The 22,815-nt window shown below is 41.4% G+C and overlaps 1 protein-coding gene across 1 annotated transcript in view; it reads left to right on the top strand.

Moving 5' to 3' along the window:
* The window catches only part of lrig1 (leucine-rich repeats and immunoglobulin-like domains 1), a 39,239-nt gene that overhangs the window by 2,135 nt on the left and 14,289 nt on the right, over positions 1-22,815 (top strand). Inside the window, exons 2-5 of the mRNA XM_053484110.1 lie at positions 14,144-14,215; positions 16,219-16,293; positions 19,531-19,668; positions 21,146-21,289. Of these exons, the coding sequence (XP_053340085.1) occupies positions 14,144-14,215; positions 16,219-16,293; positions 19,531-19,668; positions 21,146-21,289 (429 nt within the window). The remainder of the gene's footprint in view (positions 1-14,143; positions 14,216-16,218; positions 16,294-19,530; positions 19,669-21,145; positions 21,290-22,815) is intronic.

Here is a 22,815-nt window from a genome sequence, read left to right as displayed (position 1 = left end):
TATTTACTTCGGTTAAACTTTGTTTGATGATCTGAATAATTTGGTTGGTGATCTTAATATTTGATTTTCTCAATCGTTAAAAAAAATCAGGAAGGGGCAAATACTTTTGCACAGCACGGTCTATTATGTGCTTTGCAGAATAATGACAACGTAACATACTATGTAACAACAACATAATGTATCGTATAATATCTATCTATATACACACACACACAGAAACACACAAACATGAACCAAATACTTGGTCCTGAAAGTGCATCAGATTTAACTCACAAATGTATTTATGTCTTTTTAAACTATTGTGAGTATGTTACTTATGTGACAGAAAAAGAATATCCTGAGAGACATAACAAGACTAGCATGAGATCTAAAAACACAACTCACGCCCTTTCATTGTAGGCCTGATTAGATCTCCCATCTCCGTACGTATGCAGCGATAAGAAGCAAATCATATCTTAACACCCACGCTTAGTTTTTTTTTTTTTTTTGGCACTCAGTTGAGAGAAAGCGGGACTTTTTCGAGGTGACATTCTGTTTTAGACCAGGCGGCTGATCGTCACCCTGTAGAAAAGTTTAAGGTTATTAATAGCGAGGTGAAAAAACAAAACGTACGAATCTGTGGAGATATATTTCGATTTAGAGCTTAGGAGATTGCTCGGCCGTTATGATACCGATATTACAGACGGGTGTAACATACGTCAGGGTGACAGTCGAAACTCTGGAAATGTTGGAGGATTGCATTAAAATGTCATTCCACATTCTTTTATTAACATATAAGAGATTCTCTTACTAGACTGCTTGAACGGTTTACTGCAATAAAAAAGCGAGTGTGTTGTGTTTAAGCACGAGCCATATCACTGCAATCATGACAGATCTATAAGTATGATTATTTGTTTATAGTTATCTTTATTTATTTTCACCATGTCGCCCGTTACCAACTCAGATTATACGGGTCCTGTTAGCTGCGCGCGGAGCAGATACGCCACTACAGCGTCCCTGTGCACCACACCTCGCTCAAACCTGTTTCCCTTTGATCCTGTCATGAGATAAACTTCTCGCACACTTTGATTCGGTCCTAAACCGTGCAACTATGGAGGCTTACTTACTTAGTCTACGTGCTAATCACAACAACTTCGGATCAGTTGTTTTTTTGTTGTTTTTGTATGGATACAAAAAAAAAGTGTGAGATGGTTGCAGGAAGAACAGCAGGAGAGACTACCGAGCACAATAGTTGGATTAAACGTTGTGTGAGTTGCTTACAGAGCAGTCAATCAGTCTTACTGGGACGGATTATTATTATAATACTTAATAGCACGTTCGAAGAGCGGTAATAAAGCGATAATAGAGAAGCTCTGTCAGTAGTCCGGGATGACCATGTAAACAGACGAATAAAATAAAATGTGTGTCGGAGGTTTTTCAGTAGAGATTTCATGTGTAGGGAAGGAGTCTCCAGTGCCAGCACTAAAGTAAAGTCTTCAAGACAGACACGTTTTCAGACATACGGGGGGGTTTCCTGGTCACATGACCAACTGATTTATTAACTTTACAAGAGAGACGGGAATCATCAGGGACCAGCCGATACGATATCACAGCGATACCTAAATGCCGATTCGGTTTATATCACGATTTTATAAATAACCCAATTCAATGTGATTTATTATTATTATTATTTATTTATTTATTTATAATTTTTTTGATTTTGTTACAATTCTAAACAAACTTGGCAAATAATAACAGTGTGAAAAGTTTAAGGTGCACCACCTGTAGGATTTAAAGAACCTTTTACCACCTTAAACGTACTGTAATTCATGCAAGCATGTTTTCTTTGGTATCAGTACTGTAGGGTAAATACGGTAATAATTCACCGTCCCAAGCCGCATTGTTTTCCTCTACGGTGTTGTGTTCTCTCTACAGTACTAAAAATGTATACAGTAGTATATTTTATATGGAAATTTAGCTGATTTTACTTTAATATTATGCTACAAAATTAGCAAATCATTATGTTCTTAATAGTCTAGCGTTTAAACGCATAAAAAATTATATATTGCCGCGGGAAAGGGTAATTAAAAAATTGCGGAGGATATTTGCGGTTTCCGCGAAATCGTGGGGGTTTCAACAATTATTCTTAAGGTTCTAAGGATGAAGGAGGCAGCGAACTCCGAACCTCTGAATAAAAAAAAAAGTTTGAACAATTCATATTATTCATTAATATTATAGCCTGCAGTTCTGTAATATGCTGGAAGCTGATGAAGCTTTAAAAGATCACAATTTACTCAGATAATGATGACGGTCATGACAAAAGCTGAACGAATCACAGTCTCACAAACGCCCCGTGGAAAGCGTTGTACTCCGCGATCCACTGTTGTGCTCCACGGCTTCGCTAGTAAAATGTTATTTTGCGTAATGTTTGGACAGCTTGTTTTTCTTTTTTAGGTAATTGAGCAATCTGTTTCTTTCCACTCTATTGTTTTTTTATTTTTTTTAATGTTTGTCTCGTTACCTTCACCTTCAGTTCTATTCTTTAAAATCACATGATCGCGAGCCAAAAGAGTTCAGCACACCCTTATCTTTTCTATAATTTTTTTATGGGTTTTATTTCAGTAACCGTGTGTGTTGTGTATTCAAAGGGAAAGGCTTTGTGCTGTCTGTGCAAAAAAACAAACAAACCAAAAAAAAAAACCTACCTAGACGCGTTTGGTCCAGGATGGGAAAGTTCTAGATGGCTGATGACGGAGAGGAATCGTAGATGGTTATCGTGAACCTTTTCAGTAAGAAAGCTCATTTGTTTTCGCCTTGTATATTTAACACCCGAGTTCAAGTCCATGTCAGAGTGCTTGAGGTCAATATACTGTAAGTTCATCCAGTGGCGGGAAAAAAAAACCCAGCGTTCTTGTTCTTTGGCGTTCTTAATACTTGGTTGTAAGTTGCAGGACATATCGTCACTGTTACTGAGCGGTTTATCTGGAATATTTCGAAATGTTTAAGTTCGATGTTGTAATATTTCTTTCTGAAGCTTGTATCACTAAATCTGATGCCTTCTCTAAAGCTTCCTGTTTTCACTTCCAAATAAAGTAAATCAAATGGAATCAAGAAAGGAACCCAAAATCAGTGCTTTAGTGTAAACGCAAAGATTCAAACGATAAAAACAATAAATAAAATGCAACCCATTTCCTGTCTCTTCCTTAGGTCAAACCGCGACCTGAAACGAATCAGGTAAACGCAGTAATTTGTCAAATTACTCAAAAAAACAACAGCAATCAGCCATGATTATAGTGTAAACAGTGACACCTGTGTAATTATTATAATATAATATCAGGACGTGGAGAGATTTTATTGACAGAACACAGGACACGTAGGTGGTGTCAGGGAACCAGGTACTGCGCACTTGGCTTAAGGACAATTTGTCTTTCTTGTTGGTTTTTTTTACACAACAGGGGAGACATTTCTGCCAAGCGTGTGTCAGGGATGAGTGGACGTGAATCACGTAAACCTGACAGAGCTGTTTCGGTGTGTTGAGTGACGGAAAGCGTTTCAGCTTCGTTGTTGGGTCACATCTCTTGAATAAAACGTTCTCAGGAACAGACTTGCTAAACTAAAAATGGAGCATTGTGCTGAGGAAGATTCCAGGGTTGAGGAGCTCACTTAAGGCGGCTCTCTTAAGGCGGCATGAATTGAACGTGCAAGGTTTTTAGACACTAGCCCAACTTTGGCGCTAATCAGAATAGCTTTCTATAGTTAGCAGTTTAGAGGTGAAGTTTGGGAGAATGCTCTGGCTTGCTCTTGCCTTCCTGTCTAACAGACATGGCTGCCTGGCGCAAAATGAAAGCCTTGCAGAAGTTCTTACCAGCCCCTTACCAGTTCCTCATATCACCTAGCCAAAGCCCTCGCCAATAAACAGTGGATTATTGATCTTCCTTCCATGAATCCCTTCACAATCTCAAAGCTTTAAATAATCAGTATTGAAATATATATGAAAATAACTTCTTTTACGAATTACCAGCTTAAATGATGTAACTGATGATCAGAGCCAGTATTTAAACGTCATGCGAAGACGTCTGTTTAGTGTCAGCATGGCAACCCAGTGGTTAGCACTGTTGCCTGCCTACCATTTTTCATGTTCTTCCTGTGCTTGGTGGGTTTCCTGAAGGTACTCCGGTTTCCCAAAAGGTCCAAAGACATGCGTTTTAGGTTGATTGGCGTTTCCAAATTGCCCATATTGAACGACCAGGTGTGTACCGCCAGCCACGAGTTCCAATGACAAGTTAGTAAAGAAAACATGATGAAAGGGTAGAGTTCCAGATTAAGCCACACCCACTTCAGAATAAAAATCTTTGAAGCACTGAACTGATCCAGGACGTAGCATGACGCGCTGATGACGATGCGCTCGTGAGTTTTATTATTTATTTATCTTTTATTTTAAACGTAGCATGGTTTTTGCTTCTCTGTTGTCTAATACTGGTTCGAGTCGTGTAGCCGATGTTACGCAGGTATCTTACCAGACTATATAGCTATATGTTGTTAAGTCAGTCCCATCACCCTTCCTTTCCAATCAGGTTGGACATGTCTAATTAGCGACTAAACAAAGTTGTCTACGATCATGTGACTTGGAGATTTCGGGATGAGAAAGTCGCCGCTTTCTGGGTTGTGAAGGAACCTCAACATGATGAAGTAAAAGTCGTCTAAGTATCAGCTCTTGTACGATTTGAGAATTCCCAAAATAAACATACATTTCGACCAGCTTCTAGTTGACCCATGGGATAGACCGGTATTTCAGCTTGAGAGGTAATTCCGAGGTGCCATTTTGGCGTCCGTCCATGACGCATCAATCACAAAGCAGCAACAACAACAAAAAAAAACAAAGCTCTGATATGTTCCACTTGTCTAAATAGTTTTCTTGCTTTCTCAGGGCTCCCCAATTGCCTGCTGGGAAAGATCACGTGTAGAGCTTAACTGGGAGACTGAACTAGGTCTTAATTGCACTTGAGGCCATTTAAGAAGATGTTGATTTTATGTGCTAGCAAGAAGACCATTACAATGTCTGGAAGTGTTTAATGTCCACTCTAACGGTCTTATAATCATCATCATCATCATCATGATGGAAGATAGTCGCCATGGAGTTCAAAAAGCTTCCAATATTTTATTCCTTCAGGAATATTTTGGAGCACTTTACAGCCAAATAAGGTAACCGCTATAAACTGGGATGTTGGACAGTTTAATGTTAAGTGCTGCCACGATGAATTATCTGAATAATCAGTGAATCAGTAATGCAATATCAGGTGTCGTCGCTGATTAAAAAAAAACCTCTTTGTATCAATGCAGAGCCGTTTTTTAGTTGTTAAGACTAAGTTTTATTGTGATACGAACCCAACGGCACGGGATTAGAATTGACGACGAAGACGTCCTTGTGATCAATCAGAGCGATGAACGAGTGGAAGAATCAACCTGGAACTTTTGATGAGCGTTAAAACTTCATTTATTTATGTATATAATCCCCTGCTACACTGATACACTTATCCCAGTGTTTCACTCGTGCTTGGATGATACCATCAAGGGAGAAAGTTCTCTCAGAACTCCTTTAATAATCCAAACATGTGGAAATGGCTTGGAGCGAGGTCAGGACTGTACCAGGGATTACGGCAATAACTCCCACCCGAGTTCCTGTAACGCGCAAGTGGTGCAGTATAAGGACGTGCACTGTCCCGCTACAACAGAATGCGTTTGGTGATCAAACCAACCATATTTTATTTAAATAAAGGGAAAGGGGGCGTTAAAGGAGTTCCTGGGAGGCGGGCGTTTCAGACATGATGCAGGAAGTCATATTGGTGGCTTTCGGAGGACGTCGGTGTCTGCGGGAGTGTCCGCCAGCGTGATGTCGTGCCTCGTTACAGCCGGCCACAGGATAACGATGATGTTTTAAGATAACTAGATATCTAAGACACATTCCCAGCAGGAATTTTTCGGTTGGACGGACTTTCCTCCAAAACCTTGGGGACCACTGATGAATGAACCCACTAGCCGAATCTAAATCCTATCCCATAATCCTTTTCAATCATTAAAACACCATTATTTCACCTAGGTGTGTGTGTCTGAAACAAGTGGCCATTTTCCCGGTTTCCCACTGCAAGCGGATAAAAGGACACTATGCTAATCGAGCTCGGTGTGACTCATACACACCCTCAGGGTTGTAAGAATAGGGCTTCAGTGTTTGGCTCCCCGCCCTCAGCCCCCACCCTTCTTCGAATACTGCCTACGGGGTCATGACCCCTGACCCAGAATAGCACGCTGGGTGGCTTTTTTTTTTTGCATTAAGCAAAGGGGGTAGACACTGGCGAGTCCTTCTGTGATTTGCATTCGTAGGGTGTTTTTTGTTAGTAAGCAGTCTAGAGGTGTCTGTGAGTGTGTGTGTGTTGGGCTCTCAGCTCTTAATTAAGAGTGTGTCACGTTCACCCACGTTGATGATGAAACCCAAACGGTCCGTACGTGGGACGCGAACAGCTCAACGTGGAGCGAGAAACAATCTGCAGAGAAAGTTGAAACCCAAACCGGTTTGCTCCAGGTGTGCGCCGTAGCCTGGAGCTCTGTGTGTGTGTGTGAGAGAGAGAGAGAGAGAGAGAGAGAGCATGTGAATGTGTGAGTGTGTGTTTGCGTTATCGGAGCTAGCCGAGGGCCAGGCTGTGTTTAGCTTGGCTTGCCTGGCACTGAGATTAACAGCCTCCTGCATTCGAGAGGCTCAGAGCACGCAGCTCGCATGTTTTCAAGGACGCTTAGCTGGAAGCCGAGTCGCGTTCAGTCGATTTATCACCTAAATCATTTTAAAGTGCTTGTTTTTTTTTTGAAGAAGGTGAGGGATGTAGACACGGGCACCCGGTCTAAATAAAAATGAATAAGCAAAATATTAAAAGCGTTTTTTGCTCACCGAACCAGTGTCTCCTCCGGACATTATTCGTTTTTACAATCAAACCAAACTTCATACTGTATATCTAAGTGCCTCATATTTACACCCCCCCCCCACACACACACACATACACACACTCCCATCGCCCTTTTTTTTGGTTTGTTTTAAGAGAATGTCTACAAAGTGAGCTTGATGGATGAATCATCTGTGAATTTTCTACATCTGGTAAGAGTTTCGAGATCTGGAAAATACATTAGAGGGAGAAAGTAGAAGTGGTGGCGGTTGGGGGGGGGGTGACGCGAATGTCGGAGAGCACGGTGCCTCGTGGAACATACACCAGACCCAATCGGCAAGAACTTGGTAAAAAAAACCTTAGTGTGTAGGAGAGAACTGGCAACTTTCAGCGCTCATGACTTGAATAACAGGCCTGTGCTCCGTGTCACGTCCAACACTGCATCGTCTTTGTCTTCATTGATATTATGGGTTATCTTTTGTAGATGGATTTGATTCAGGTCAGGTTTCGATTCAGATTCAGATGAGTTTCTTCAGGATTAATATAACTGCATTCCATTCCGAAGTGTACTTCACAGGGTGCTCCCTACTCCCTACTCCGTTTGCAGGGAATGTCGGTAAAAGGGAACTTACCTCGACATAACTCCACCCTTCGGGACACCCCGCGAAGTCCACGGTAACATAAAGAAATCCCCGCGGATACCTGTCGCTGCTGCTCTGGAAATTTCACATATTGAATATTTATTGAAACAAAAACTGATTACCGTTTATGATCAGTTTATGAAAAATATGCCATTATAAAACATATGCTATTAAAACGTGTGTACCGTGTAATTATTGAATGATAATATAATCATTTAAAGATGTACAGAGATTTTCTTTTATTACAGATTACTAGCCCATATAATACTGCACATTTTCGAAATTATTTCGAGCTAAAATTTTTTTCACACTCCCGCGAGACACACAATGACTGATGGGAAATTTCTCATTCCCTTTTCCCGGTAAAGTGAGGACCAGGACATTTTCGTCCCAGCGGTTTGGATTCACACTTAACATGGCTGAACACCCTGTGAAGTGTACTTTGCAGGGTACTTCGGCCCAATGAAACTGTCTACTTTTTTTCTCTTTTGAGTTTATCAGCGGTTGGTGCAATACTGCCACCTACTGCACTGGAGTATGGAGCAGAAGATGGAGTATGGAGGTAGAAAGTGTTTTAGCCCAGTGTCTTAAGAGATTATTAGTTAAGTTTAGTTAGTGCTAGAGAATCAAATCAAATCGAAAATCGCATTGGTTATAGAAAGTCTCGTCGCTATTGGGAAAGCTAGGAATTTCAACCGCTCAATTGCTAAAATAATTCGGTATTCAGAGGAACGATCTATCACAACAAATTTTACTATATAATTAATTTATTTTTAACAATAAAATAACACACAAACATAAAACGACCTCCTTGTTTCTTCCTCGGCTGCCTCTTCGTTAGCAGGCGAGAAAAAAGCTAGCTAGAAATGGAACCAGTAACACACGACTAAATAAACCTGACGTCTGCGGCGATTACCCAGTGACTGATTCATGACCTTTCCCCGCACATCATTATACTTCGGTTCAGGCGCAGAAGCCGTGTTATTTACCGCCCACACTCTATAATTAGCTGTGAGGTAAACTATGATTACCAAAATACCCGCGAGTGAGGCGTAAAGTATTTAATCTATGCGTATAATTAAAGGGATGGAATCTGTAGAGGTGGAGTAATGACGAACTTTTTATGTTATGGATGAAAGACAACTGATCAGGCCAAGGTCTCAAAACAAACACAAACCATCCGCACACTTGTTTCCCAGCGCCCCCACGCCCCCGCCAGTCCTCTGTCCTGTGTCTGGAAGTATGTCTTGTCTGTCTCCCTGTCTGATCTCGCCTCTGTCCAAAGCCGATTAGATCGTTGCGTAACACAATCACAATCACGTGCGTTACGATCCCTTCTGCCTAAATTGGCACGGCGATAATGACAAAAAATTCGCAAGCATAATAAACTCAGCATCGATCCCTCGCTTTCCCGGCGCAGCTGTATTTATTATCTTCTGCAATAAATCTTGGACGCCGTCTTCTCATACAAGCCGTAAAACGACGATTCTTTCCACAAGACAAAAGAAACACAAAGCTCATGTAATCAAGCCTAATCTATCTCTCTCTCTCTCTCTCTCTCTCAGTATGTGCGTCGTTTCAGACTCTTGGCTGGCGTCTGCGTGGCTCCAGATCGTTCCGTGCCCGGGGCAAGAGCAGACCCCTTTGCCCGTTGCAGCATGTGCGTTTGGCTCCTTTCATTTATTCAGTGTTTGTGCACATGGGCCCAAGATGTGATTTTTTTTCCCCCTCAGCTTTAGATCCAACAACAAAGCAGAAAACAGAGTCCACGTTAATCATCTAGCAATTAACTTATCGTTAGAGCGCGGATTTTGGGAGCGGCCTCGCTCGGGTTTAGATTTTCTCGTTTTTGCAGACGCTTTCATCCATCCGACGTTCTCTCTGCGATATTTGGTCTAGGACAGAAAGCCCCTGGATTCGCTATCAGCCCTGTTGCCGGGCTGTAAAAACTCTTTTTATGACAGGAAAGCCAGGAAGAGAAAGTGATGCAGGGAGAAAGAGCAAAGCCGACAGTCTCGCCAGTGGCGCTCCGGGTTCTGTCTTTTTCTCGGCCCGGGTTATTCTTTGACTAGTTTATGGCCGTCTGAAAGGGGACGCGTTAAATCGCTTCTCTGTCTACCAGCTGCGTCATAAAGACCCGTCGCGGCCATCACTTCACACTTCTCAGGAGCGAAGTGCACGCTCGGCGTGTCAGCCGTAAAGATCGTCCGATAAGGAGGCACTATCTCCAGACCATGTCATGAATCACGGTGCTGTTCCCGCAGCTCGACTTCAAGACGCAAGACGTTTTTATTGATCATCGGCACAGACGTGGCGCTGAACTTGCCGTATAACTGCTCCCCAGAGACGTATAGTGTATTATTTAATGGTAGAGCACTGTGAAAAACTTGTAAGGACAAACTTATAGATTTTTTATTTTATGACTTGTTGAGGCAGGGGAAAGTAAAAAAAAAAATCTGATTTTCTATCATCAGTAATGCAGGACAAAATTAAAAGCTGGAGACAAAAAAAATTCAATGGGTTTTGCATGCAAGAAAAGAAGCAGGTGCAAAGCAAGTAAAGTCTCCGGAGGAACTTTTGTGTGGTTCTGCAGGACGCTGAGTAAAACTTTCCTCATAAAGCTGCACAAATTGTACCAGAGACTAAAGGATTCTCAAATCTTGCTCAAACCAATCTTTGACTTTATTTCTTTAATTACTGTGTTCCAGGCTTTATAAGCTTTACCAGTTTAAAGATTTTGTTTTCTCAAGACATCCGTACAGCATTTATTTGCTTGTGGCCGAGACTTTTGCACAAGTTATCCAGCGTCTGGTCGGCTTTGTCCAAGTAAGCTTGACCTTTATTGTCCTGTCGCTCGCTCGTTTCCTGGTGTAGGAAGTCATTGGTCAATTCTTTACAAAGGGAAATGGAGACCAAATGACTAATTACAATCCTAATACTTGTACAGTTTACACACAACAAAAACAATCTGTGCGAATGCCTCCTCCCTCTGTGAGTCGTTTCCTGAGAAAGTTCTTGAAAAATTTTGTCGTTGTTTTGGGCGTTACCCTGATGCTGGTGGAGTCTGATGCCAGGGTTGATTGATTACTTCAGTGTCGGAGCCTCAGCGATGCCAGGCCTGAGATTTCTATTCGAACATGTTTGATACCCACAGCATTATTTTTCGCCATTTCCAATAAATTTTATTAAATAATTCGTCACATCTATAGGCCAGTCTTAAACTTTACTGCTTATTTCAGGCCTGGGTGGTTTCTGGGAAGCCCGGATTCATACTTATCCTCTGACCTGGAACTGGCAACTTACGCAGAGGTAGGGTTTAGACGTAGTATTTATGACTCTTGACTCAAGACAAAAGTGAGTCAACCTGGCGTGAAAGCCAACTGTTTTAAATGGAAGGGATGTTGAAGATGTTTGCTTTTGGAAGCATTCACATTCACTTTTTTTTTTACAAGATGAAGTTTGCAAGCCTCATGCGCGAGCCTGTGCGAGTGCTTTCATTATGAGTTTAGCATCATGCAACAGATTTAAATAACATTGCGCGCATTTAACGTGCAATAGCCAAAAAGATGTGTTCGGGTTGTATATAAGTCACTCCAATCTGGGGAACCTGAAGGAACAAAAAGATTCAAGAAAAGATTTGAGATGCCAAAACAGTTAGCTCGGGAACACTTTTCTTTTTTTCCGGCATTGTTTGAGCCCATAAACTTGGTAGAACTTTTCTAAACATTAAACCCTTTCACCGAGGAACGGCTTCAATCACTTTAATTTGTTCGCTAGTTATTGCTAGATTACCCTTTCCACCAGATGAAACAGACGTACACACGAAGGCTTCACGGCTTTGAGATCTGCCGGGAGTGTTCTGCTAAGCCTACACGCCAGCGGTTGCGACAGCCGTTTGAGTTACGACCTCGGGGTTAAGCAGTAGGTGTGAAAGTGAACGTCATCAGATAAGATAAAGCCGGTGAAAAACAAAGCAGGGTGACCGGGCCGGATCAAATCAAAGTTATATAAACACTCGTTTCCTTTCCTCCTTGAGCTCGTGGCCTTTTCGAAGTTGTAAACCACCAGTGAGGAGAGATACTTAAGACGGAATGAGCCTGAAACGCGGCTCTGTTTAAAACTCCGGTGAACTCGAGAACCCTCGGGTTACCGAAGCAGAACTTTGGTGTGAAGGTGATTTAGCAGTAACTGATTTACAGAACATTAATGAGTAATAGAGGACCGTGAAGGAACCGCCACAGATGGCATGCCTCAGCATATTTAACTGACTTCATTGGTATTCATGGATTAAGTTTCAACTAAACCATAACACCAAATAAACAAGCTCCTCCATGGAACCATACAAGGAACAACCTTGTGACTTGATTCGACAACAGCGACAGATCGTGGCACACTTTCTGTTTTGTTTTTTTTTAAGTCAAAACCTGGGACTTTTCATCATGCAGAATAAATTGTAAAAAAAAATCCCCAACGTTTCACCAGTGCTTGGAGACCAACAAGTTAGAAAGTTTTCTAGAGCCATGATCGGACTGCCTGTCTGATTCACGTCTGAAACACCGGACCCTCAGGAACTCCTTTAATCTCTCAAACGTGTAGAAATTGCTCGGAGCTAGGTCAGGTCAGGATTGTAGGGGGGACGTGGCAAGAACTCCCCGAGTCGAGTTCCTGTAACATTACATGAACAGTTCTTGTTGTCACTTTTGTTATAGCAGATGTTCATCACTTTTTCTTTGTTGAAGAATTGCAATTCTTTGGCCGTGGAATCACAAATCCCTTCAATCTAAAAACATTCTCATCTCATCTTTGAGACATCCATCCATCCATCCATCCATCCATCCATCATATATACAATTTATCCCATGTAGTGTTGCAGGAGGCCTGGTGTCTATCCCATGTATCTACTCCAGACACACCAGAGCATACACTTAAGGCAATTTGGTGAGGCGACAGTGCTATCCTGGACTCCTCGCATAAACGTCTCCTTACGGAAAACTTCACCAACTCAACAACTATTACTATAAAAATCCAGGATTTGTTTAAGATTTACAAAACTACACAGGAAACCTATTAAAGAGCCGTCGAAATCCTCCTTCGGGCGATCCGTCCCATAAATTCCGCGCGCTAAGATTTATGAAGAAGCCCAGTCTGATGCCTGTGTTTAAAAAGTAATAAACTGTTCACCACAAAAGCCTGACACTGTTGCTTCACCAGACAGCCTTCTGCACTGAATCAGCTTCTTCTCCCTCTCTCTCTCTCTATCTCTTTCCGAAATGGCGGATATCTGACACCCATCAGTCGCTCGTTGCTCCCGAACAGAGGCTCTTTGAGCGCTACATTGACGAAGCCTCCTTCAGCCCGGCCTTCATTATGGCCGCTTTTCTAGCCGTGCAAAAGCTTGTCCTACATTTGCGCTGATCCCTGTTGCAGATTAGCCGTGCCTGACTTTCCTTTTCTTTCTTCTTTCCGTCTTCAGTATTCTGCCCCTCCTGGCAAGATTTGAGGGAAACCCTGTAATTTTTCACTTTGCTTTAGCGTGATTAGGTAATTGCTTTCTGTAACGGCGATGGCAGCTTAGCACCGCGCCACACAATGGCAGCAGGAGGGCCCGGTGTGCGATCGTAACACACCTCCTTGTCAAAGTGCTGCCTCGGGGGCACATCACACTCTGATATTATCTCCACACACACACACACGCAGAAAGCAGAAGCCAGTGGTTTCCTACCCTCGTAGCTATGATCCTTCCACACGCGCACTTGTGCTAATATCGTCTACGTTGGTTTATCTGTCTGTTTATTTATTTATATATAATTTTTTGAATTTATATTTCTCTCAGCTGTGACGTCACATTATGTCTGGATTCTTAGCCAGCGTTTCAACATCCTAGCGACGTTAGCCTAGCTAAAAGATGCGCCGTCAATGTGACTCAGTCACAAAACAAATAGTCTTTTTTAAACCTGTGTTATCTTAGAGCTTTACATTGTAAAAAAGATTTGCTATGTCACTAGCTCGTGCTAAAAAGCTAGTCCTAGTGCATTTTCTTCCTACAGAAGGAATCCGCTTCAGCAACGAGGCTGCAGGTTTCGATAGAATCCGATAAGAGCTTCTCTATCGGGCTAAATGACCTGTTATTTGTATTAATTTATTTATCGTGTTCTTAGCGTTCTCTCGCTGCTGTTCCAGTCGCTGCTGGCTGTCTTGCACATACGATTCAAAACTTTAAATCTGGACTTGTGCATCTGGCACTTGGTCTCAGGCGGTAGTTAAGTGGAGTCCTAATCAACCTCGAAGTTTCAGGAGGAAGAGCTGGAGGCTCGGGTCCACCGCCAGACTCGTTTGCAGATTTTTCCAGACCAGGGTAGAAAAATGAGAAAAAATTGCCGAGAAATGAGGCGAGGCGAAGCGTCGCCGATCCCGCCAGCCGTGTGACTGTTAAGCTTCAGCGCACTCTGCTTTTGTTGTTTTTTAAAAGCTGTTGGTGGAAGAGAGCGATCAGGGAGAGAAAATCAACCACGGCAAGAGAATGTTAAACACCAGCACTAGGTCCTTGGTCCTTATTGATCAGTATTGTTTTTTTCTTTTGTCTCTCTGTTACAGAAACCTGAGCCACAACATGCTGACGGAGGTCGATACGGACATCCTCTCCAATCTACCCAACCTTAAAGAAGTGTGAGTGGAAATCTGCGCCTTCGAGCTGTCTCTGTGGAACATAACATCTCTGCGAAGTGATAAATAATCGAAAACCACGATGAAACCTTTTTCCATTAAAACACAAACATTGGAATCTCCATATCCGATCTAAGATCAGCGTAAAAGGCGGATATGAACCCATTACAGAATGTCTGTAAGGTCACAGAAGAGGAGCTAAAGTCACACGTTGTACTTTTAGTACTTTTTTACAACTTAAAGCTGATCTTTGCAGCGGAATTTTAAATTATGATAACTGGACACAGTGTAATAGCTACGCGTGCGCTATTGTAGCATATATACTGAATAAATAAAGTCAGTGGTTGATTTTACAATTTTATTTTAAAAAATCTATGTTTATACAGTATATTTATATAATAATAATAATAATAATAATAGCAGCAAGAAAAATGACACAGTTTTCACTTTTAACTCACTTTTAACTATAAAAGTAAACATTTTGCACCCTATGTAGTACGTATTTATATAATGAATAAAAACCTAATGTTAGATTTTAGTTTTATTAAAAAAAAAAAAAAAAAAAAAAATATATATATATATATATATATATATATATATATAATTATTGCAAACAATAATAATAATACAGTACTGTGAGTATATTATAAACATTGAAAACATTGACAATTCTAGGTTATACATTTTATTCAGTTTTAACTATAATTTAAAAAATTGCATCGTATGTATTGACTATATATATAAAGCCACTGGTTAAAACTGTGTTTAGAGCAAAAGCTATGTTATAAAACAATAATAGCAAGAAAATTACACCTTTTACTCTAAAATCACATTTAACTGTAAAAGTAAAGATTAGGTGAGCATATTTTGTGAATAAAAAGCCAGAGGTTGATTTTTCAGTAACAAATTATATACATTTTCTAGAAAAAATTAGTAGGTAATAGTAGTAATAATACTATTACTAATAAAGAAAACATTACCGTGAAAAAAAAAATAAAATAGGGAACATTTGAAATTCTTAACAATTTTTCTTTTAACTGTAAACGGTTTATGAACCCAATATAAAACAGATCTTTTGTGTTTAAATAAACATTTTCCATCATTAGCAATCATTAATAACCACAATATATAGCCCTTAATAGAGCTTAATAATAAAACTAATATATTTGATAAGACTGGAAGCATGAGTTTTTGGGAAAAATTTTAAAGGATTATTATTATTATAACATTGAAAAAATTGAACAAATTATTATCCTTTCCCACACAACTGACAGTGATATTCGCCAGTTCATTCCCATCAGCCAGCTCTACCTTATAACTCCCAGTTATCCAGTGCTTTCATCTCATTGGGCCTTTGGAGAGTTTAAAAAGCGCTATCCACCCTCTTCCACATACATGCGCTGACTCAGCCTTATCAGACCGACAAAGCCTAGGCCATAAGGCCATCGTTTGCGCCTGTTATTTTATTATTTTTTTTCACGTCTAGGTGTTTAGAAGCTCTGTAGAGACACGGCTCTAATCGCATGTGTCACTTACAGTTCGGTAGTTAACGATTTCATAGCCCAACTGTCAGTCAGCTTTATTGGGCACTTAAGGCTTTTTGTCGGAGGCTATTGTTCTCAAAGCGGGGGGAATTGGGAGCGAAGAGGAGGTTTGCTATAATAAGGACTTTCCATCATCACCCGACACCACTCACTAACCTGCGCTGTAAATATTTTATACGGAGAGGGGCTGCAGCTGGCCACCGGCCAGAGCGCTTCACTCTTTCCCGCCCTCCTCCTCCTCCTCCTGTCTTACTTCACTGTGCTTCTCTCAGAATTCATCAAAATTCTTTATGACCTCCCCCCCCCACCACCACCATCCCCATCCCCATCAACCTCCTGTTTATAACCAATTACACACCCAGCAGCTCCACATCGATTTCTGCTTTCTGTACGTCTCTGATAAAATACCTTGGCCTTGGTTTCGACGTGTAATTAAACCGTCTTCTTGTGTTTGACCCCCAGGAGACTGGACCACAATGAGCTGACATCAATCCCCGAGTTTGGCAGCGCCTCGCCGGCCATCGTCACTCTCCATCTGTAAGCGAACACCTTCCGAGCCGTGTTCTCGCACACACACACACACACACACACACACTAGCCCAAGCTCCAGGCCCTCTCTTAAAGATCTGTCCTTTATAGAAATTTTACACAGGATGGAACTCGATCGGCGCTGCGTCCTGTACCGTGTATAATGTCCATAATGGGATTCGGTGCTCGGTCATAGGGTTAACGTTTTGAGGAAGGAGTCTCCAGTGTCAGTGTTTGAAAACATGCACAAGGTACAAGGTGCATTCGGACAGAAGGTGAGGAGGCTCGTGAGAGAAACGTAAAAAAACAGGAACCAACATCACACGCAATCACGGACGGATGACTTGTCTTCTGCTAAGAGATTTATGATCGTATCATAAAACAACTGCTTTAAACAGGAAACTGACAACTTCTGCATCATCCAGTTGTTGATTATTTTCCAACAACTGCATGCCCTGATGTGTTTTATCACATGGACCTCCGTCCAGAGTCATAATCATCCTAAACTCTATAAACACTCGCGTATAGAGAGTCGTGCGTATACAGCACTACAGTTCATGTCCTCATGTATCTCTAGCTCTATACAGCGTGAGTGAGTATGTGTGTGTGTGTGTGCATCAATCGTTCCCATATCACATTCCCTCTTTCTGTAATATATCTCCCCTGCCAATGTGTCATCCATTTGAGCAGTCAAATGATCCCTGTCCTGATTGCTCTCGGCTGTGCAGTCATGGTGTAACCTTATTGATTTACATTTATTCATCATTCTCTTTCAGAGAGAGAAAAAAAAACAACCGAAAAAAATAAAAAAAAACCTACTCGCACTGATTTGCTGACAGCGTGGATGAGCTCGAGCGTCTGAAATGCAGTTGTTTGACATTGGGTTTGTGTTACAGGTTGCGTGGGGTTTTTGAGACTCTGCAGTCGCTCAGGTTGAGGTTGGGATGCGAGCTCATCCTAAACCCCCACCCCCCCTCCTCCTCCTCCTCCTCCCCCCAACCCGGCCGGAGTTGCTTTTTTCGTCCTGGGTCGCGGCCTGTTGCCGTGAAGCGCCGGTGCACGCTGGGTAAAAAGTCTATCTTTACCGAGAGAAGGGCGACAGCTGGGGCCGTCAGTCATACACACGGATTACTGTAAAATGAATCAGAGGAAGGGGGCGGGAGGCGGTAGGGGTCATGCGTGATGTCATCATGACGCGCATGAAGAGGCGGGTGGGAAAGAGATCGGAAGTAAGATGGCGGGCGGGCGGGCGAGAGCTGGAGTCACAGCAGGTTCAGTTTCTGTGTTGAAGCAGACCAGGCCCCTCTCTCTCTCGCTTTATTATTTTTTTTTCCCAATCTCAGCAGCTGTTTAACCTGCTGTTCAGTGCAGACTCAGAGCTCCAGGAGCAAGAGGAACGCCCCCGCTCTCATCCCTCACCATCACGTCCCCCTCGCTTTCTGTTTATTCAGGTGCAGCGGTGGAAGGAATGCTCTCTTATTCTGTCTCGTTCTCGCTCTCCGTCAGTCTTCGTCAGTCCTCTGGTTTAAAACAGCCGGCTCTGGGGTTGCGTGTGTGTGTGTTTGTGTGTGTGTGTGTGCATCTTCGTGGGAAAGGCCTCAAATAGTCCAGTGGATTAAATATAGTAACAAAAGCTTTTTATAATAAAGTTAAGGCGTAATAGTTGCGAGCAGATCAGCGGCAATAAGCACATCTGGGCAGCCGGTTTAGACGAAGTTAAAGTTCAAACGTTTTCCGTGAAAAATCTCACTTTTAAGCTTTAACACATCTGGAATGTAACTGAGACTATATGATGCTGAGCGCCGCTCCTCGGATCTTTAGGTAACAGTATGTATATTTTACTCAAGCGTACTGGTTTTGTGCTGCTTTTCTCCGGCACTGGACGCAAACCCAACAACTCCAGATGTTGACCGAAAGACTCCGACCTTTCATGCTTTTCAAATGCGAAGGCGTTGGAAAACAAAGCGCCGATTCCCAGCCCCGAGCCGATTCTCACGGCTGCGAGAGAAGCAAGAAGACCCAAATAGCCAACACGCGTATTCCCTTGGAGGGCCGGCTGTTATGGTAGCCGCGCCGCCGCGCTGTCACTTTGACCGGCTGGGAACGACCTACAAAGAAAAAAGCCCATATTAAGAGAAAATTTCCTAATGTGCGGTTATTCATGTTTTCCATTTTAATATGATGCGTTCCGCGTCTAAATTTGGCCCTAAACAATCCCAGATGTTTTCATTTCACCTTTGGCCAATCGGTGCTGAAATGTTATTCCGACAAAACCTTATTAACTGCAGCAATCAAAGTCATTTGATGACATTTTTTTATTTTTGCATCATTATCATTGACAGGACGCCAGACACGTCGTGTGCGAAATTCTTTTAATGACCCACTGGACACCGATTGGGTTCAGGGGCCATGTGTGTGTGTGTGTGTGTGTATGAGCACAAGTTTGTGATGTCACAAAATAAACTCAGACCTGTGACAAATGATTACACGATGACTTAGACGTACAGGTACACAGCCTGCATGCTAAGCCAAGTTATCTAGCCTTTATGGCTAAAAGTATTAAAATTGCTATTAAGATATTATTATTATTGTTTATGTTAGCATTGTTATACTGTGTAATGACAAGTTCGTCTACTGCTCTGGAAATCATTGAGAGTAATTTAACAGTGACCCCGGTTCCGTTATATTTCGCTTATAAAGATCCGGACGTTTTTTGCATTTTTAATGCCTCCATTCCAGCCTTCATGTTTGTTAAGCCACACGGTAACCAATGAATCATTGTTGTGTTAAAAAATCATCTAACTTAAGGCCTGAACCAGCGAGAAACAGGTGCAGGCTGGTAATTAGTATCCTGGTGACCTGGTGAGTGGTTGGAACAGACGAGAGGGGAAACGATCATTTTTTTTTTTTTTATATATCTTTAGTGACTGTAGATATGAAGAAATAAAGCCAAAGACTTCTATTAAATTAATTCATTCCTAATTCTCTAAAGGTCTAGAGATATAATTGTCCTGTTTTTGTTTTTTAAACAATTTTTAAAACCCCAAATCTGACAAATATCAGAATCCACGTCAGCTTTTCTTTCTCTCCCCTCGTCGCCCATAAAACCTCTCAGTGTGCCAGTTTTTTTTCCGGGCCTGTGCATTACAGTTCACTTCCCAGGGCCATATCTCTTTCCCAGTGTATTAATTATGACAAATAAACCGTGTCAGATATATTAACAGCGCGCTCTTATCTCTCTCACAGGCACCATAATAAGATCAGCAGCGTGCAGGGCAGCCGTCTCCGAAACCTCACCCACCTGGAGACTCTGGACCTGAGTAATAATGACATCATCGATGTGAGAGAACACTGCTTCCCCCGCGGCCTCCGTGTCCGAGAGCTGTGAGTCAATCCTCCTGTCTCTCTCTCTCTCTCTCTCTCTACAGCATGATTCTTTCTTTTCCCATCTGTTGACATGTTTGCCAATGTCCTCCTTTTTTTTTTTTACATATTTTCTTGCACTTTGTTTTTTTTTATGTTCCTGACACCGCAAAACTGGAACATTCATCAGGCCGCGATGTCTGACGTTCTCCCGGACATGTCAGTTAGAGATCTCAGTCTTTCAGATCGTTTAATAAACCGTCATCTAGTAATATTTAGGTTAAAGTCCTTTAACAATTTGACGCGGATTTGTGTTATAATATTTATTTTATTTATTTATTTTTTCATACGTTTCTTTACAAGTAATAGATAGACAGACAGACAGATAAACAGACAGTTGACAGATAGATAGGTAGACAGATATATAGACAGACAGACAGATCAATAACAGATAGATAGATAGATAGATAGATAGATAGATAGACAGACTAATACGTAGACAAATATATAGACAGACAGTTCAATAGACAGACAGACAGATATATATATATATAGATAGATAGATAGATAGATAGATAGATAGATAGATCAATAGACAGACAGACAGACAGACAGACAGACAGATAGATAGATAGATAGATAAATAGATAGACAGACAGTTCAATAGACAGACAGACAGATATATATATAGATAGATAGATAGATAGACAGATCAATAGACAGACAGACAGACAGACAGATAGATAGATAGATAGATAGATAGATAGATAGATAGATAGATAGATAGATAGATAGAGACAGATAGATAGATAGACAAATATGTAGACAGACAGACAGTTCAATAGACAAACAGACAGATAGACAGATCAATAGACAGACAGACAGACAGACAGATAGATAGATAGATAGATAGATAGATAGATAGATAGACAAATATATAGACAGACAGACAGATCAATAGACAGACAGACAGACATAGATAAATAGACAGATAGATAGATAGATAGATAGATAGATAGATAGATAGATAGACAAATATATAGACAGACAGACAGATCAATATATAGACAGACAGACATAGATAGATAGATAGATAGATAGATAGATAGATAGACAGACAGATAGGTTGACAGACAGATAGATAGTAATTATCAGTAGATAGTTGCACTGTGCATACTGTATGTGTTGGGAAGTAATGTTGTTAAAAATGATCAAATCTTTCACACAAAAGGGGAAAAGAAATTGCGAATAGATATTTTTTAGAATTCTGAAAACCTGGAAGTTATGTAAGTTTCTTAGACATACAGTTAAGCGTTTTAAACTAACATCCGTTCAAACTGTCGTTTTGGTCTTATCACCTCGGTGCACGAAATCCCATCCAGAGTGTATTCTTACGCAGGACTCCCAGTCTCCTGATCCGTCCTGATCCTGATGAAGCATTTACGGAAGATTAGACTGTAATGTATGGAATCTCTCTCTCTCTCTCTCTCTCTCTCAGGTCGCTCAGCGGTAATAAAATTGTACACCTGGAGTTTGGCGCGTTCAGGAACCTGAACGAAACTCTACAGGTCCTGAGGCTCAGCAGGAACCGGCTCACCCAGCTGCCTGTCAAAGGCCTCGAGCTTCCCAGACTAACGCAGCTGTGAGTATACACACACGCACACACTTATATATATATATATACACACACATGCACACACACGTACACACCTTAGACTGAACATGACCTGAATTCACCTGCATACATCAATCAACCGGGACTGATTTCCACACTAGTCTTTTTGAGAGTATATCTCGGAGTATAACAAAATTTGTAGAACATGTGGATGAAATAAAATAGAAAACAAATTGTTACATGTAGGATTCTCCATGCTAGCCGTTCCTGGCCCAGGAATCAAAAGTCTAAAGGATCTAAAACCTTTCCTGAAACCCTGATGCAGGAACTAAATCCCTCAAGAGAAAAAGGCCTCATTGGAAAGTTCCTTAAAAATGTTTCCGCATTTCTAAGTTTCTACTTAAAATAATGGAAACAAGCCTGAAGTCCCTGATTTCCTGATAAAGTTCAATCTTTTTAAATTAAGGGATACAGTGAAAGTTCAACTTTAGTTCTTGAAAAACCTCCAAGGTTCTTGTGGTAGAAACCTATTCCTGAGGTTCTGTACACATTCCCGAGAACGTTTCTGCAATAAAATCCTTGAGTTAGTTCCTGAACTCTTGAAGAAATTTCCAAGGTTCTTGTGGTAAAACGTGTTCGTAAAGTTCGGTAAAAGTTTCTCGGGTTTCTGAGAGCGATTCTACAATGAAGTTTGAGGATTAGTTCCCTAGTCGTTGAAAATGTGCCTGAAATGTTTTTTTTTTTTTTTTAAGTTTAATGCAACTTTAGATCCTGAGCTCCGATAGACATGAGTGTTCAGGAATGTTCCGTTGTTAATTAAATGTGTATCTAGAAAGGGTTTCTTCAGGAAAGTTCTTGAAAATGTTCTCCAAGCTTCTCGGGGGAAAAAAAAAATTCTGAAAGTGACTTAGTTCGTGAAAAACGACTGAGTTCTGATTCTTTCAGAAATGTGTGAATATGGTGCTGGAAATGTTTTCTGCTCTCAGTTGTCACACCACACACCTCACACCTGTGCCGCTCATCCGAAGAGGGTGCCCTCACCTCCATTACACTCTCTCTCTCGGCATGCTTTGTTCTTTAGGCTCGGGGGTTACTGTATCTGTCGTCTGCGTGTAGCAGGAGGGTGGAGAACACAAAGCCACCACCGGCATGTTTGTGTCTCGCTTTGCTCTCAGGCGCTACACACACTTTAGTCCTTCACACCTGGGTGTTGTATCTGGTTCCTCAAAGCCAGAGCTGTGTGTGTGTGTGTGTGTGTGTTTTGGAGGGATCGTTTGGTTCTAATGGAATGGTGACATGAGACGGAGGAGGATGAACACCTGCTAAAAGAATGTTAACTGGCTCTATGTCACTGATGTCCTTTTGTTATGAGCTTGATATTTGTAGAGCAAATCTAGATTTATTCCACAGCACTATTGATTTCTGATTGGTTGGAAATCAGTCATTAAATTCTAATTGGTCAAAAGTTAATTGATGTATTCTTATTCATTGAAAGTTAATCACAGTGTTTTGATTATTTGGAAATTAATTACAATGGGATTGGTCAGATTTTA

Source organism: Clarias gariepinus, chromosome 23 (genome assembly GCF_024256425.1).
Source record: "Clarias gariepinus isolate MV-2021 ecotype Netherlands chromosome 23, CGAR_prim_01v2, whole genome shotgun sequence".
NCBI lineage: Eukaryota > Metazoa > Chordata > Actinopteri > Siluriformes > Clariidae > Clarias > Clarias gariepinus.
Note: the sequence above shows the minus strand (reverse complement) of the source record. Positions and strands in the feature narration are given on the sequence as shown.